The sequence below is a fragment of the Podarcis vaucheri genome, assembly GCF_965113315.1.
Source record: "Podarcis vaucheri genome assembly, chromosome: 2".
NCBI lineage: Eukaryota > Metazoa > Chordata > Lepidosauria > Squamata > Lacertidae > Podarcis > Podarcis vaucheri.
In genome coordinates, this window is record NC_138760.1 from 90446471 (window position 1) to 90464547 (window position 18077).

Below are 18077 nucleotides of genomic sequence, written 5' to 3' on the forward strand. Positions count from 1 at the left end.
ATGAATTTGAATTGATATAATATTGTGATCAACATTACTTTTCTGGCTGTTACTACATCTTAATGCAATGAATCAGGAAATTAATTGATAGTTTTTTTAAATATACGATTGGTATATATTTATTCTTGTATTCATGAATTACTGTCATGTTAACTGTTTTGTCTTTGTAATGATGTGTTTTGTGACAGTGCTTGTATTCTGTTGAGTCACACTGGGCACACATGTGTGGAAAAGCAGCATAGAGTTTATATTTTACAACATCTTCAGTTTAAAAAAGGAGAAAATGTGTTTATAAAGCCTTAAAATACCATTTGCCTTTTTGTGTGTGTTTCTTTTTGGTCCTGCTCTCAGGGGATATCTAAAGTAGTCAGCTGTTTCAGGACAGGAAGCTGAGCTGATAGGCAGAAGAGGCAAAAGTTGTTTTCCTTTTTAAAAACACAGCAAGAACTTGGGGCCTCCCATTAGGGACATGAAGCAACACAGTAGCAGCCATTCTACTGCCAAATATGAGTAGCTTGGGGAGGGAAGGTTGGCAAATACAGGCAGGTGAAAAGAATTTCTGCAAAGAATTTTGCTTCCTAACTATTTATCTGCCCCCTAACTTATTCTCTGCCACAATAATCTTCAATGTTCCCAGACCTAGGACTCAACTTTTAACCAAAACATGCATTTGGAAACCTTTTTTAAAAAACAAAAAAAATTACCACATATTTGTATGATGGTATTGCTACTGCTGCAACATGTTAGATCAGGCTGTGACAGTCGTGGGTTCCAACCCACCAGTTGAAGACCAAAGAGCTGCCACACCCAACAGAACTCTTAAGTTATCCAGTCCATGCTTGTTCCCTATTCCCCTCACAGATCTGTGACATTCTCCCTCCAAAATATCCCTGGTTGTGCCCAATATCCTCCATTCTATTTTTTCCAGCCCCAGCCAGTACTCCCCCTATGCCCCACGTTTGCTTTCTAAAAGTAGTGTGTGCCAGAAATCCGCCTTGCCTAGAACTTCGAAGCTCCTATCTGGAAGTCTCTCCTCCCTTTAAGCCTAGATGGGCGGAGAAGGCATTAGCTGGGGTTACCGAAGGCACTTTGTACATGCCCGGAGCCCTCTCACCCAGGTTATTGCTTTCAGGTGTGCAAACAAGCCCAGAAGCTTGTTCTAAATACCTTCCCAGTTTTACTTCTCAGGCAGCACTTTTTGCTGCTGTCTAGAAGAGGCATCTAAACATCCTAAACACACACAACAAACTTCGAGGAAAGCTAGGGGGGGAAATAGACGAGTTTACCTTAAGTCCCAGGGCAGCCCCTAAACCTCCACCTGCCACTCAGGTGCTCCCCAAACCGGAACCTCAAGGGACAGCCTCCTATTCAGCTCCCCAGCCCCAGCCTCTGCCCAGGCGCAGCACCGATGGGTGTGTGTGGCCCTCTCCCGGGGGTCCCCCACCCCCCACCCCATGGGGGCCTCACCGCACTCGGAAAACATCGCCCTTCTTGCAGCTGGTGAAGAGGTCGCTGGTGTCCATAGCCCGCCGGAAAGCGCCGCATTGACCCGGCCTAGGGGAGCGAAGGCGGCTTCAGCGGGAGCAGGCCCAGGCCCAGGAGGAGGAGGAGCAGGGCAGCCCAGGGCAAGCGGCGCCGGATGTAAACACGGCGCCGGAGAGGCTGCTCCACACCAGCGAGGAGGCCGGCCTCGCTCCCCGCCCTTTCCTGGGGGACCCGGCGGCGCGCAGGCCCGCCCACCTCGCCTGGGTCAGCCTAGAAGACCGGGCAGCGGCTGCGGAAGGCCGGCGTCGGGCGTGTGCAGCTTTAATTCCCGCCGCTGCCGCCTGGCAAAGCCTCGGACGGGCGAGCACCAGCTGCTGCTGCTCCAGGCGCCGCGCGCGCTTCTCCTCCTCCTGCTACTGCGCCCCGTTTGCACAAGAGCCCGCCTCGCTTCGTTCTGTGATTCGCCCGCCATTAGATGCCGCCACCTCCTCCTTCTCTCCGGTGCCAAGAGCGGCGTTTGTGCGTCTGTATATATATATATATATATTATTTTCAAAAGGGTTAGGGCTTCGTGCTTTTAAAAAGTTCGGGCTCCTCCAGCGCCCCCCCCCATGCCGCCTGCAAATCTGTGGCCCGGAAGCCTCGGTCGGAGGCGAGGCTGAAGCGGACAATGACTCTGTCTGCACGCGGAAGGGAGCTTCCTGGTTACTTCTGACGCCGTGCTCTTCGCGTGGTGGCCTCTCCCCAGAGGAATGGAAAGAAAATAAAAAATGTCAGGAGACTAGGAGGAATAAAACCCCCCGTGTCTCTCGTTGCAGGGCCGCAAGCAAGTAGGAGAAGCAGAAAAGGGAGGCAGCCATCCGTGCGCTTTCCTACTCAAGTTTTTATTGTATGGAAGGAAGACTGTTCGGTTCAATTCTCTTCGTCTCCAAAATAAGAGATGTTGTCGAGCTAGAAAAGATGCGGAAAGGGACGACGGAAGTGTTCAAGGAGCTGGTGCAGTTTTTGTGTTTTTTACCACATTATGCTTTTCTCTGTCTTTCCAATGCAGGATTTTGTTGAATCCGTGTGCACGCAATCCAGAGCTATCTTGTAGTTTCTTGAGAAATACTGCCGCTTGATGTGTTTCCCCTCAAACCAGCTTTAATCCGAAAGGCAATCTTAAAACCGCGTGTACATTTGGGACGCCCATTGCCCATTGACAGCTTCACAAATAAGAGTTGTGGAGGCGACGGCTTTGTTGCATTTTAAGCTGCTAATTGCCTGAGACTTTTTAATTTGGTAAAAAACTAGGGTAAGAGGAGGCGTGATAGAGGTGTGTACAATTATTCATAGTAAATAGAGAGACGTTTTGCTCCCTCTCATAATTTTAGTTCCTGAGTCGTCCACTGAAGTTAAGTGGTTAAAGCTTCAGGATAGGCAAAAGGAAGTACTACTTCATACAGTGTATGTTAAACTCTGGAACTCACTTCCACAAGAAGTTGGGATGGACAACAATTTGAATGTATTTAAAGAAGTGGTTAGACAAATTCATGGAGAGTGCTAATCAAATGGCTACTAGTCATTGGGGTGTATGGTATCCCCAGGATCAATACCAGCTACTGGGATTCAAGAAGTGTGAAGAAGTGTGCATGCACACGAAAGCTTATACCCAGAACAAACTTAGTTTGTCTCTAAGGTGCTACTGGACAATTTTTATTTTGACTGCGTCAGACCAACACCTACCTGAATCTGGGATTCAACAGTGAGAGGGCTATTGTGCTCATGCCCCCACACTTGAGTTTCCCATAGGTCCATCCAGGAGGCTTTAACTAGCCTTTGTGGTTTTGCAAATAGCACTCGTATATGCTCATAGCTATACATATGCTCATAAGTTACCAACTTGTGCCTTTAAAATACCTGTTCAGTACAGAGCCAAAAGCAGGTGAGCTTTGGTGGTAATGGGGCAGAGCCACCTAGTGAGTTTTGGATGGATCAGTTTGCATGGGGTGCTTCAGGCAAGCAGGGACTGGTGGTCTTTCAGTAGTAAGAGTCCTCTGAATTCTATAGAAAATTCCTTTTTTCAAGGCATCTATCTCCAGTTTAGTTAATAAAATAGGTGATGCCACAGTCAAGCTCCCAGTATAAAATAGGAAGATAAAACACTTGTTGTTCTTGGCAAACACTGTTTTTATATTAGTGGCAGAACTCAGTCCTGATATTGAACAGGTTTTTTGTTTGAGTCAAAGTGAGTTCTTTGGTTCAAAGTATACCATGATTGTCTTTTCTGCATGGCAAAACAGGACAGGGCAACATAAGATAAAAAACCCAGCTTGAGTCACCTTTCTTGCACATGCAGTTGAAGATAGTGTGAGTCATAGAAATTATTTGTTTGGTATACTTAGCATTACAAATGTTAAAACGATAAATTAACAAAAATTCTACTGTCTTCATTAAACAGATCCATTGATGGAGTGATTTTGATAGTGTAGGGTTTCAATCCTCCATTTTTGAAATGTTAACTTATTCTTATTAAGTGTCTGTTCCTGAAGATTCAAACCTGGGGGTGGTGTGGGGGTGCCCCACATGCAATAAAGCAACTTTTGAAAAATGAACTTTTCCGTCTTCACACTTTCCACTTCTCAAAGAATGGCAACACTGAACTTGATTTAAAAGCTAAGCCTACCTTATAATCTAAAGCTGACTCTGTACTGTACGGAACTATATATTTTTAAAACATTTCTCTAAAATTGGGATTTAGTCTAGATTTCTGGTTTACCATGTCCCCTCTAAACTTCACTGCTTGGGCAGAGCTAAAAACTAGCTTAAGTCTCTTATAGACTTAACACCCCTAAGATTTAGCCCTAGCACAGAGGTCTTGACTGATTGATTAAATGGGTGGCATTAGTCTGTTTGCTTAATAATTTGTTACCTTGATGCCATCACTGGGGCCAAAATGTTTCATTAGATGGGACTCCCTTGCTAGGTTGTTCCACATTTATAGCCCTGGTTAGCTTCTTCCAGCTGCTAATGCAGCCAATTAGATCAGGAGGTCTTTGTTTGAAGAAACACAACTAATCAAATCCCAGATTCAAACTCTGCTGCACTATGAAGCTGATAGAACAGTTGAGGAAGTTACTTTCTCTCAACCTAATCTACCTCTCACCACTAAAATATCACTCCATATTTCTGGGAGGAAGGACAGGATATAAATTGATAAATAAATGTAATGTTCCCTCAGTTAATTCCAAAACCTATGTTCAGTATGCCTTACCAAATTTCAACCCTCACCATAACATATGCATTGTGCATGTACAAATATTGCACCCATACAACATAGCAATCTTTTTCTTCAAGCTGAGGCTTAAGTCATTAATACATGCTGGGGAAATGAACACAGGAGATTCTGTATTTTGACCAGAAACTTTATTTCAAAAAGTGCTACTGGTGACTAAGGAACATTTGCTAGCAAGTGAAATGACAGATGATAAAACCATCACATTTTGGAGTATGTAAAATTTCCATCAAGAAAAGAACCCTACTTTTATGTATATTAAGGAAACTTTCCAAATGAAGGTCAACTTTCTCAGTCTCCTTAGAAAAATAAGACTCAGGGATGAGAGGAAGCAATCGTGCAGCGTTTCCCAAATGTTTAACAGTACATTTTATGCTGTGCATGTTTTTTCAGAAATATGTCTCAGTAAGTTCAATTAATTTTATGTGGGTGTAGGGTTGCAGTCTGTCTTTCTAATGGGATCATCTCAATCAGAATAATTTGATTTATAATTCTTCCCCAACCATTGCAGCTCTCTGCTGCAATCTATCCATCCCACTCTTATCCAGCTGATTCTCAATCCCTCATTTGGGAATCACTGCAGTGATTTGGAGATCCACACTATCCCATTCATATCCTTAATGTAATACAGCAGTGTAGGAGCCAGGATAGTAAGGCTAATAGTAGTATCGGAGGCTTTATCTTCACAAGCATGTAACAAAAGAACTAGGACAGCAGATTCCTCAGCCTTTATTAGTTTTTTTAGTTGGGAGGAGGGAGTTGTGTTTGGTTTTAGAGAGTGGAAATGTATGCTTTATTTTAATCAGAGATTCATGAGAAATCAGTGTCCGAGGCAAGTCCTGCTGAGAGACATCTGTGTAGCAATCTGTACTCTTGTCCACTCCTGGAACAATCAGCAGAGAAGCTTCTGCACCAGATGTTGAGTTAGGTAGCCCCTAGATATTTTCTGAGTCAGTGGTTCTCAAACGGCAAGGCTGTCACCACACGACCATGCTGAGTTGCCAAGAATTCTCATATCCTCCCTGCATTTCCTTACATATTGACCTAGAATGTCATAACCATGCATCAAGTAAGGGCAGTAGTCCATGAAGCTGAGTGAAGCATCTCTCTTTGTGACTATTTGGCTATATTCAGACGTAATATAAATCCTTTGTAAACCATTATATCAAACCAACACTGGAAGCTGGTTTGCAAACCATAGTTTGTACCAATTGTAATTTGCCCTTATGTCTGAATTCACAAACCACTGACAAATCACTTAAGGACATTGCTCTATGGAGCACTATGGTTAAAGAAGCGAATTTGTGAAGTTTAGAAGCTGAGGGCAGAGTTGTATATTTGGAAGCTGAAACCATAGTGTGGGTTCTTACTTATGCTTAGCATAGATAATTGTGTGGTGTAGTATCTGGACTAAGACTATATAGTCCCTTCATTTATTTTAATGTCTCTCGCTTGTACCCTACATCCAGGGGCATGGTAATTTCTCATCTCTGTAGGAACACACATCTCCTTGTCTGAAAGTGGTTTACCATCTACAGTACTAGATGATACAGTCCTCAAAATGGTGGGCTTACAAAGAATTATCTTATGATAGCATGAATTTGCATTAAATCAGAAGGTGACTCAAAAAGTTTTGTGAGGTCATTCTAACTGTTTAAAGAGTTTTACCGTCATTCAAAAGCTTGCATACTTCTCACACCAACAAAAGAAGCTGGTCCAGTAAAACATATCTCTAGTAAAAATTAAGGATTGCTCCCTTTCCTCTATTTTTTCTTACGGCGAGTAGTGAAGCCAACAGGATTATTGCTCTATGCTAATTTTTAAATCCATGCGCTTAAAGACTCAAGGTCTATCATCACTATTCCCACAAGCTTAATTCTAGATGTCATTGGAAAGTGCTCTGCTGGCTTCCTTTCATCTACTTTGGAGTAGAGTTGGCCTGTAGTTTCATTTCTAACCGTTCCATCTTGAAATCATGGTATTTTGTGTGTTTGAAGGCGGCGCTAGAACAAAACTATTTTTCCTTTAATCCATTTTTCTCAGCCACCACCAGAGGTCAGTGTGGCTCCATGTATATTGGCTCCATGTATATAACAAAGATGAGTACAAACCTAACTCATTGTAGAGAGGAAATAGTGTATGTGTGTGTTAAATCTTAAACAAGTAAAAAACTACAGCCAAAAAGATAATGACTAACTGCTCTCATAAACCCTAAGATAGGACAAAATGGAAGAAGCCATGGAGTAAAATAAATAAATAGGGGAAGATGTAAAAGATCTCTAAAATCCTGAATGAGCTCTGTGCAGGATTTGACTGCATAGAATCCAAACCATGAAAAAGAATAAACATTTAGAGATAGTTTTCCTGGCACATATCTCCCCTGCAGAGAGAAAATGCAATCCTGACATTCACATAAATTGAATATTTTAGTTGGAATTTGGCTAGGGAACTAATACTGTTGCCTAACATCTGAACCCTTTTAAAAAAGAATCCTTGCAATACTGTATGTAAGATTTATGCAATATTTATATGTGAAATTAAACTGTGCTGACAAGATTGCTTTATGTCTTTGGGAGATCAGATTTCAGTGCTCATAGAGAGCTATGGATTGGATGCTAACAAATTTCCATTACAAGTTAATCAGCAATCTCCATTAAATATACATGAATCTTTGTGTGTGATGGTTCTGTTAAAGAGCAAATATTATTAATGGCAACTCGGTTGAGCCAGACAGGCAATCATAACAAGTTTTTGTGTTGGTCATTTTCCTTTTGAAGTGAGACAAGCCATGAGATGTGTGTAACGGAGTAACATTCTGGAGAAAAGGAAGCAAAAATATATTGAGACCAGCCATCAGCACTGAAAACGGGAGGTTCTGCATATGCAAGTGCTTCTCAAAGAAGCCTGGGGCATTCTAGTTTGCCCAAGGCATGCTAACAAAGCATTCATATGGCAGCCCTTGAGCCTAGTTTTGATCCCAGAGGTATTACTGTACTAAGGTACTAACCTCATTTGTTTAAACTGACCTATTCCTGACATATAGCTGGGTAGATGAAATCAAAATTTACTCCACTGGTACAGAAGAGGACACTTAAGTTTTCCATCTGTTTCATTCAAGGTCAATCAAACAAGACTTGCGCAGCAATCAGCGTAGCTGTTATAGTAAGTGCATTAACTAAAGTAAAGGAGACTTCCCAGCTGGCTTCCCTGCCCACTGCTGCCCCAAAATTCTGATCTCTAATTGCCAGTCCAGAAAACTTGTGAAGGTGATAGCAGGAATTCATTCTATATTAAAAAAATACTTTTCTGGATTCAGATCAACCAAGCTAGATCAGTTCAGTTTCCACTAGGTTTGGATCCACAAAAGGTGCTGTTACTGCAAAATGTCATAGTAAGGGAAGGGGCAATGCAATATCCTGCTAGCACCTAAAATTAGGGCTCTGTCAGGTACCTGAGCAGAATAGATTTGTTCTGCCTAAATAGCAACCTTACAGAGAAGTTTTTTTAAATTACCAGCTCACACAATACATCTGTCAGCCCAGCACTTAACAGTTATGAACCACTTTGCAGCTTGAGTAGAAAATCCTGCTGGTCATTCACTAGAAGGAAAAGTTTCTCATGCTGGGCAACAAGGTGAGTGGTGAATTGCAAGACTGTCTTAATGCATCATATCCCAAGCCTAGACAAGAAATATGCCGTCTTTCCTTGCTGCCACTGTACCTTTTGAGACAGGTTGTGAACCCACTTTTTCCTGTGCGGAACTGGCCTACTGCCTCTGTGACGAATCCTTCAGTAAACACCACTCTGGGGCAATGCTAAGCCTTGATACCATTTATTTTTCAAACCTGGCCATCCTCCACTCCTACCAAAGAACTAGAGCAAGTGCATTTAAAAGTGATTAAACATTGGCGCTACTGACAGCAACACACAAACACGCCCCACCCCCCACCCACTCTGCTCAGGGTGGCCCTTCCGACTCCAGGACTGTGATGGTGCCTCAGGACCGTGATGGGCAGATCCATTCCAAACCTGAAAAAATAAGTTCCTGAGGAGCCACCCTCACCAAATGGCCCTTAAGTCAAACAAGAGTGCAATCAGAAACACCCGACTCCTCTTTTAAAGGTGTGTGTCTTCCTCAAACACATCTCCCTCTTCGCCTGCCCGCTTGTTAATGAGGACATCCCAGCTCTCAGGTCCATTAACAGCTCCCCCACCATTCACACTTGGCTTCTTTTCTTGCATTTCTGATTGGCTGTCGCTGGCTACATCCAAGGTCGGATTGTCATGGCAGCCGTTCTCCACAAACCGTAGCTCCTCCCCATGTGACTGAAAAAGAAATGGGACAAACAAGATGCGAGAGAAAATGTTTATTTATTTATTTATTTATTCAAAAGCTTGACATTTAGGAAGGAAGGTAGGCAAATCAGGAAGCACTTCCTACAATCCTTCTCCATCCTTCGAAGAATAAGAGTTCAAGTCAGATGCCACACTGGGACTCACCATGTTCTTCATTTTGGGCAAGCGCCTCTGCCAGCAGTTGTAAATCAGTCCTGTTATAATGATGATGACACAGATGGAGCCAATAATGACCAGCACCACAAAAAGCTTTCCATAGTCATTATGGGTCTGGCTGGGACGTGACTGGCAACTTGAAGTAGTTGTGTAGTTCTGAATTCCAATCTAAAAACAAAAATAGATGCATTTCCAATCTGTTCTCAGGACTTTGTTGCATAAATTGTCTTCTTCAGAGGTAACTTGTTCTAGAAATCTTTAGGCTAATGTTTTAAGTGAATCACTGCAGTAAGATGTGATATTTTATCTCCGAAGATGACTAAGTCAAAATGGATTATGAATACTGCATACCACAATAAACTCAAATCTTTGGTTACTGAAAATAAGACTCTTGGCCTGAGCTCTAGCACAGCGTAGCCCTGGATGGGGACAATGAATGGAGGGCATATGTGTTCGGAGATGGAGGCAGTGTGTTGTAGGAGGAAATTCTGCTAGATTGTGGGGAATCAGGAGTTGTTAACAGAAGATGGGGTGCATATTATGTTAGCAAAGAAGGAAGAGGCAGTTCTTCTTTTGATTTCTAAAAACAGGTTCTGAGGCTCAGGTCTGTGAGACAGATCATCCACTGGGGGCTCCTTTTAGCCCCTACCCTCCAATTTTGCTCCCAAAGAAGAGCCTTTCTAATGAGCCATCAGAATTGGCCGCCATGGAATCAAGCAATAAGACTTCTTGCTGAAGGGTTTTGGTGTTCAAAGGAACTGATCAAAGGGGAGCCATTCTTTTTTGAGTCTGCTGCTTATGCATTCCTACAGTGTAGGCAGACACATGTGGATCTCACCTGTAGTGAGTTCTGTGAACTCTGTAGGTAATTTCCAGCTCACAGATATCATTCCACTGGTCTCTGCCTTATACAGTGCAGAAGTAGTATGTCACATTTTCTGAACAATCAGAGCACAATACTGGGGGAAATGAATTCCTCCAGGCAGCAAGTCCATTGTTATTGTGATTATTGGGTGGAAAGTTACAGACATCAACTGATAGTGTTTGTGATTAAATTTGTTGCAAGTGGGAGCAAACCTCTTCTCAATGTCTAAAGCATTTTATGAGTCATTTCTTTTAGGGATATTTTTGTTTGTTCTTTCTTCAGTTCTTTTAAAGCTATGTTTATCTACTAACAAGATTTTTTTTATATAAAAAAAGATGCAAACAGCAACACAGCTATCCAAATACAGTGAGGTTATTTCACACAAAATATATAGGATATCACTTCGATATCACTAAGAAGTCACTTGGGAGTATATTACACATTGGCTGATGTGATCATGCAGAAAGGCCCTCAGCCAATTTCTAAGTTCTTGTGACGTTGATTAAAATTCTGTAGAGCTTCACATTGTCCATGTAACACGGTAGATTGGGTACAAAGCATGCCCAAGGACAATGTAAGGTCATATTTTCATTTGAACAGAGAATGAGATAAGCTTCCTAGACGACAAAGGCATTTCAGAGATCAAATGTGAAAGTTCAGCTGCTCCAAACAAGAAAACTATGAATCCCCGTGCACAGTGAATAGAAGAGATTTATAGGTTCACCATGCCTTCAAAAGACCCCACAGGAACATCTTCAGAAAGCTCCAAGTGATTTTTGGTGTGACAGATGCAGAAAATCATTTCTGCATTTCTCTATGCTTTTCAGCAAGGACAAGCAGGATCTCAAAAGACTATAATGGTAACTTTTAAAAAAGTGCACAGTGTAAAGAGACAATCCACAGAATCAGTCATAGCTAACAGAAATTGGCATTTGATGACTCAGCAGTTACTAGACAGGAAAGAAGGGATTTCTGTACTGAATGCTGAGCTATTGCTTTGGCTATTCCGGGCTCAGAGCCCAGCTAGGCTAGAGCATGGGGCTAATTTTCAAGGTGGGCAATTTAACTGCATTGTCTGCTGTGTGACTGAACATGGTCTTACCTCAGCTAAGCTCCTCCGCATGTCACCTAGTGCCAGGAGAACATCATTTGTTGGGACAACTCCTAGAGGATGAAACACATGGAGGGGGGGATAGAAACATTAGTTCAATGTGCTCTTCTTTAATACACTTGCATTTCCGTAGAAGAAGAATACCTGTATTAAAGAAGAATTTCCTGAGTATATAATAATACAGGATACACCTTTCAGAGCACTAGATCAATTTCAGAACTCAAGAGCATCAGCTACAATGTGTGTAACATAGCTGTCAACTTTCAGTTTTGAAAATAAGGGATCAGCAGCCTCACCTGTCCCGGGGACAGTCTATAGGATATCCAACAATCCGGGATAGCAGTGGGAAGCAGCGGGAAATGGCGCTGGAATAAGGGAATTTCCCGCAAAAAAAGGGAAGGTTGACAGCTATAGTATGTAAGCAGAGACAGATGAAAGAGAGGAATAAAGGAATCCAGAAAGCAGGAAATATAAAATGCTTCCCTCCGCAAATCAGTGCTTCCACTTCAAATCTGATCTGCTGAATCCACTCTTTCCTCACTGATTGTTCCACTGCCAAATCTGACAGTGCCTCAACCATAGCTTATGATTCTCAGAAATGTGGGAGGGTATCCCAGTGAAAATGATGGATGGCTTATAAGCTTTGCTTTCTTCCCAGACTGGCAATATCTGTAGTAGTGACCACACAGTGAAATGTCTAGAAAACCATTTGTCAGCTCTTACATGGCTTTCTTGTCAAACATGGTTATTTTCCCAGTCAGTTGGGTATAAGCCAAGGAGAATGTGGACAAGAGGAGGTGTGTTGAACTTCATCTCTTTTTCTGCTTCTTTTATACCAACTGATCATCAATTTGTGGAGGAGATTATTTTAGTTCACAATATTGCTAAGGTCTATAATTTGACACATAGTCCCAGTTCTGGGAGCTGCCAAAATCACCAGTGATTACTAGAGTGGCAAGCCCTTTTTGATTACAGAGAAATGCCCTTACTGAACGATTAATTTACATTCCATTGAAAATTCAATACCAACCATATATGATTGGAAAAACAAATGGCTTCGTATCAATTGTGCAGAAAGTCATCATTTAATGAGGTAGTTTATTTAACAATGACTGTGATATACTTTTATGATCCTTTTTACCACTGGTAAATGTCTAGACTCAATCTTAGTGATTTGTATTAAAAAATGAAAAGTAAAATACCACATGATGTACTATTGTTTAAAAGTTGCCTCCCCCCTTTTGTTTGTTCAATAAATAAATAAATGACATGACATGAAATGAAATGAAAAGAAAAGAAAAACAACAAATCTTCTTAGGCAAACAGATGAGACCATTCCAAGCTGCCCTGAGATAATTATTTTAGAATTCTAGAGATACTGCAACAGTTTTCTATCAAAGTTTTCTGCAGCCACTTTCAGCAGCATAAGGAAAGCCATGCATGTTTCCAGGAAGAAGGTTGCCCAGTTATAGACAAAAATCAACAATGCCTTATGAGGAATGGCTAAGGGAGCTGGGCATGTTTAGCCTGGAGAAGAGGAGGTTAAGGGGTGATATGATAGCCATGATCAAATATATAAAAGGATGTCACATGGAGGAGGGAGAAAGGTTGTTTTCTGCTGCTCCAGAGAAGCGGACACGGAGCAATGGATCCAAACTACAAGAAAGAAGATTCCACCTAAACATTAGGAAGAACTTCCTGACAGTAAGAGCTGTTCGACAGTGGAATTTGCTGCCAAGGAGTGTGGTGGAGTCTCCTACTTTGGAGGTCTTTAAGCAGAGGCTTGACAACCATATGTCAGGAGTGCTCTGATGGTGTTTCCTGCTTGGCAGGGGGTTGGACTCGATGGCCCTTGTGGTCTCTTCCAACTCTATGATTCTATGATTAATGGGGATCTAAACAACGCTTCTCTTTCCCCTGAACTGCCTCAAGGCAGGGATGCAGGGACTGTCTTGGCAGCCCAAGGCTAGTGTGTTTCAATATTACTACATATTATTATATATTTCACACAGATCACCTGCTGCATTTTCCTTTTTATGTTTTTATTTTCATGTAGATGTTATGTCTTTAGTATTTGTTGTATGCTGTCTCAAAACGGATGGAATGTTCTAATGAATAAAACAAAATAAACACCATATGTCCTAGAGCATCCTAGGCTTATGGCCGCAAAGGAAGCACATTACTGTGTGTTGTTTCCATAGAGACCAAAGTGGACTGAGAAGCCTCAGGCCAAGAGGCATCGAGACACTTAACAGGGATTCTCAGATTGAGTAGCAGCACTGGTGGCTGCTTGGTCTCTCTCTGTACAAATCTCAAGAAAGGTAGCGCAACAGAGTGACTGAAATATTCTAAGTTGAGTAGCCTTGGAAGTAATCAACTTGGTGGGGGTAGCAAAGCAGAGAAACTCTTCCTCTGCTCACTTAAATGGTTTCACAGAGACCCACCACTGCGACAGTTCCACTGAACCAAGATATTGCATTTGGTGTGGCAGTAATGGTGCCAGTTTTATTGAAATGTTGCCCATTGCAAATTTGAAATAATAAAGCATTAAGAATTATACATACATGCACACAGATACAGTGGTACCTAGGGCTACATACGCTTCAGGTTACATATGCTTCAGGTGACAGACTCCGCTAACCCAGAAATAGTGCTTCAGGTTAAGAACTTTGCTTCAGGATGAGAACAGAAATTGTGCTCCGGCGGCACGGCGGCAGCAGGAGGCCCCATTAGCTAAAGTGGTGCTTCAGGTTAAGAAAAGCTTCAGGTTAAGAACGGACCTCCGGAACAAATTAAATACTTAACCCGAGGTACCACTGTACTTGCAGCCGTCTTTCAGTGGGGAAACACTGACATCATGTTCCACTGTTTTGCCCTACTAAAATGTTATGGGGGAGATTATAGAGAAAAAGTGACACGGGACACTGCTTGTGGTGCCACTCATATATTAACCATAACATGTTCCAAACTTGCATACCCAATTGCCACTGCTGTGAGCGCTAGCTATCTTCTCCCTGCTTGGATGCCTACTCGGCGTGAGCCTATCAATATGTCTTTGCAACTGGGTTTTTTTTTAAATAAGAAACTTCTGGCAACCACAGCACCATATAACTAAGGGAAGGGTGTTAGCTATCACATTCTAGAATCTGTTTTTGTTAGTTGTGAGAGTAGGTCATAAAATTGTAGAGTTGGAGGGAGCATGAGAGTCATCTAGTCCAACTTCCTGCAATGCAGGAATCTTTGCCCAACACGGGGCTCGAACCAACGAACTTCAGTCACATGCTCTACCGACTGAGCCAAGGTGATTGCTTTAAGAATTTTTAAACTGTTTTTAAAAGGTTGCTTTTAACTGTTAGAATTTTTATTGTAATGTTTTAATACTGACAAATTTGCTGCTCTGGGCTTCTTTGGAGGAAAGGTGGTATAAAAACTGAATAAAAAATCATTATCAGCATAATAATTTCCTCTCTAAAGAAGTGGTAGCTATTTTAAATGCATCGAGCAGAGTTCAGAAACTTGGATGGAGAGACAAAAGTGTTATCTGTGAATCACAGGTCGCCCTAGGAAAGGAAATAAGAAGCAAACATGGAGGAAGATTGAGAATAGCACACAAAGATTGGAGCCATCAAAAGTATAGTGAGACATTCTTCAGATCTTTTGCCCTTCTATAACAACTTACCATGTTCTCCAGCCAAGGTCATTAGCAGATGTTTGTCGTTCTCATTGGGTTTGCTTAAGGAGATCAACCATTGGCCTTGCAATCCATTTTCATACCTGGAGAAAGCATCATCCACCAGTGCCAGCAACTGAAGGCCCCTCTCCACACGGAAGTCCTCCTGCAAAAAAGGACATTTGTCAGTCTCTTAAACAGAAGCCGGTGCATCCCATTGAATGCAGACACTCCTCCCACCCTACCAAACCTGTCAGCAGGGGGGGAAAGCCTGTGGGTTTGGGTGAAGGTTTTCAGGAAAGGAGACCTAGGTCAGTCTCAAGGCCAAGCCTATGGAGGATATTGGATAACAGCAATGACACTTTGCAGACCAAACCACTCCTTTACTACAATTCCCGTTTTCTTCCTGCAAACACCTACTGTTCAAATATTTTTCTCTTGTGCTCCCTAATAATGCCCTCGCGTGGTATGTCCATCTTAGTTGCTGCCATTTTCAAAATGCAGATTTACTTGCAACCCAGTTTCATAGTCCTAATTTCACCAAAAATTCATTTAATTCATTTCATACTATCTGGTTGCGTAATCTTGGCTTCCTGTATGAAGAGAATTTATTCACCTTGAAGTCATATTTCAGGTGGCAATATTCTATTTTGATATAAAACCCATTTCTGTAACTGGAAAATTCAAACTCTTTCTTACTTACTTATTAATTTTAGTTTTCCAGTTGCAGAAATGGGTTTTATATCAAAATGGAACATTGTCACCTGAAATGTTGGGGAGAAGGAAAATCACACAGAAAACCAACAACTTTCCTCTTTTAGAAAAAAAAAACAACCCTTAAAAACTCAGCCCCCACTATAAGGAAAGAAATAGCATCACAGTAAATGTATAATAATCCAGAGGTGCCTGATGCTTTGAGGTAAACAAGCCGGGGTCAGAAATCACTTGGATCCTATGTACATCTCCCACCAAGCTCCTTGGAGGAACGGAAAGATACAAAGAGTAATAAAAGTGTTTATAATAAAGTCCAGGGGCCTCATCATTCAGCTCAGATTGTAGGTCAAATAGGAATGGTCCTTTTCTACTGACATGATGCACATCGCTTGGCAGCACCTCTCCCACTTCTCCCTTTCTATTCTTGTTCAGTTGCTGTGCCAACCTAAAGGCCACCCAGATTATTAATACGAGCTAGCAGTGCTGGTTGCTATGGCAACCTCAAGCGCTCAGGGCAGGCATAGGCCTAATTGGGAAAGACAAGAAGGAGTCAGGCCTGAGTCACAAAGACCCATCAGCACCGCACCTCACAAGGCGAAGGTTAAGGACGCCAGCTGAGGAAAACTTATGTTGCCATGGCCAGGCAAATAACTTGTCAAAAGGGGAATGGAGAGAGGACATAGGTGTTAAGGCCCCTCAGGGGCAACAAGCTTGGGGCCACACAACTATAACCATAGCATAAATGATGCCTCTCCAAGCAGCCACCCAACAGACCAGAGTTCAGATTAACCATGCAAAGTTATTTAGCATGAGTCAAAAAATTTTGCATACAGGGAAATAGTCTTTCCATTCACATGAGTTGCACAAAAAGAAACGAGGGGAAAGCACCAGTGCTTTTATACATGTCGAATTATTTATTATTATTATTATTATTATTATTATTATTATTATTATTAATTTACATTTCTATGCAACCCTTCACCCAAGGATCACAGGGTGAAACACAAAAATATATAACATAGCAATAAAGAAAAACAGTAACCCCCACAGAAAAAGTTTAAAAGGCCTTGGGTTGTTTAATTAGCCAAAGACTTGGGAGAAGAGGAATGCTTTTTGCCTGGCGCCTAAATATATGTAACGAAGGTGCCAGGTAAGCCTCCCTGGGGAGAGCATTCCACGAATGGGGAGCCACTACAGAAAAGGCCCATTTTCGTGTTGCTACCCTCCAGACCACTCATGGAGGGGGTCACATGAAGATGGGTCCCAGATGATGATCACAGGGTCCAGGATGGTTCATATGGAGAGAGGCAGTCCTTGAAGTATTGCGTTCCTGAGCCGTTTAAGGATTTATAGGTCAAAACCAGCACTTTTAATTAGGCCCAGAAACAAATTGGCAGCTAGTGCTGTCAGGCCCAGGATATATCAGACAGCATGAGGATGGTGCTAAGCACAGTTATATTCAGACAGCATAATGTACTTAGAAAGTAACTGAACAATTGTTCAATCGGATTTGGTGATCTTTAAAAAGGAATGTCTACTGCCACTAGCTCCATATGACATGTACTGAAAAGACAGAAATGCTCCATCTTTTAGACACCATCTTGATTTGAAGTTCATTTTGTTTTAGCCAGCAAGCCATGACTCCTTTCAGGTTATTCCATGTCTTTCCACCTCACCCCCTGGTTTTTCTTTTCTCCCTCCCATCCAGCAGTCAAACAAATTCTGTTTAGCATATTCAGTTCTCCTTGGGCAGTTTTGGGAAGGGGGGCCAACTTCTAATTTTTCTCCACTTTTGCAAACCTTGGGCTTCTCTAAAACCTGCTGCTACCTCTCTCCTGTGTGTATATATGCACTCTAAGAACTGAGTTTTCTATCAGGATTGAGATATGATAACTGAGAAATAAGATATTTCATTTCTACCAAGCAGCTCAAAATCGGCAGCAGCCACAACCTTGGCAGAAAAGGCAGTTTAAACAGGACCCGCACCAATCTATTCAAGCTATTCTTCACAACCATGAGAACAAGAACGTCCCTACTTTAAAAAAACCTGAATATAGTCAGAGTTCTGTATATATGACTCAATTCTGTGGCAGGCTGCTAAATATGACATGCAGATTTCTAAGGCCCTTAAACACAGTAATAGTAGATTGCCAGGGAAAATAAAGCATGTGCATAATAAAATTGAAATATATTTCTGCTCTAGAGTGGGTTAGATAAGGGGTGTTCTATTTTTAAAATTATGAAATACAGTTTTGACCTTCTCATTTTCACAATTTTTTAAAGGACTTCCTCACCGCTACTATAAAAAGAAAAAGGTTTCTCATAAACAGCTCCATTACACATTCTTATGAATGGAGATCTTTAACAGAAAAGGGACTTTAGATCATCAATTAACTGCAGCTTTATGGGATTGATGGAAGAGTAATGGATTAGAGGAATGTGTCTG

General features: G+C 41.8%; 2 protein-coding genes across 4 annotated transcripts in view; both read right to left on the bottom strand.

Moving 5' to 3' along the window:
* ABTB1 (ankyrin repeat and BTB domain containing 1) overlaps positions 1–1732 on the bottom strand; it is a 38667-nt gene extending 36935 nt beyond the window's left edge. The window contains exon 1 of the mRNA XM_082210228.1: positions 1468–1732. Coding sequence (XP_082066354.1) covers positions 1468–1523 — 56 coding nt within the window. The 5' untranslated portion in view covers positions 1524–1732. The remainder of the gene's footprint in view (positions 1–1467) is intronic.
* A 914-nt stretch (positions 1733–2646) lies between these two features.
* Positions 2647–18077, bottom strand: part of PODXL2 (podocalyxin like 2) — a 56435-nt gene continuing 41004 nt past the window's right edge. For all 3 annotated transcript variants that reach the window (XM_082209754.1, XM_082209755.1, XM_082209756.1), the window contains exons 5-8: positions 14927–15083; positions 11239–11300; positions 9260–9439; positions 2647–9085 (exon numbers count right to left, since the gene is read on the bottom strand). In XM_082209754.1, the coding sequence (XP_082065880.1) occupies positions 8876–9085; positions 9260–9439; positions 11239–11300; positions 14927–15083 (609 nt within the window). In that variant the 3' untranslated portion in view covers positions 2647–8875. The remainder of the gene's footprint in view (positions 9086–9259; positions 9440–11238; positions 11301–14926; positions 15084–18077) is intronic.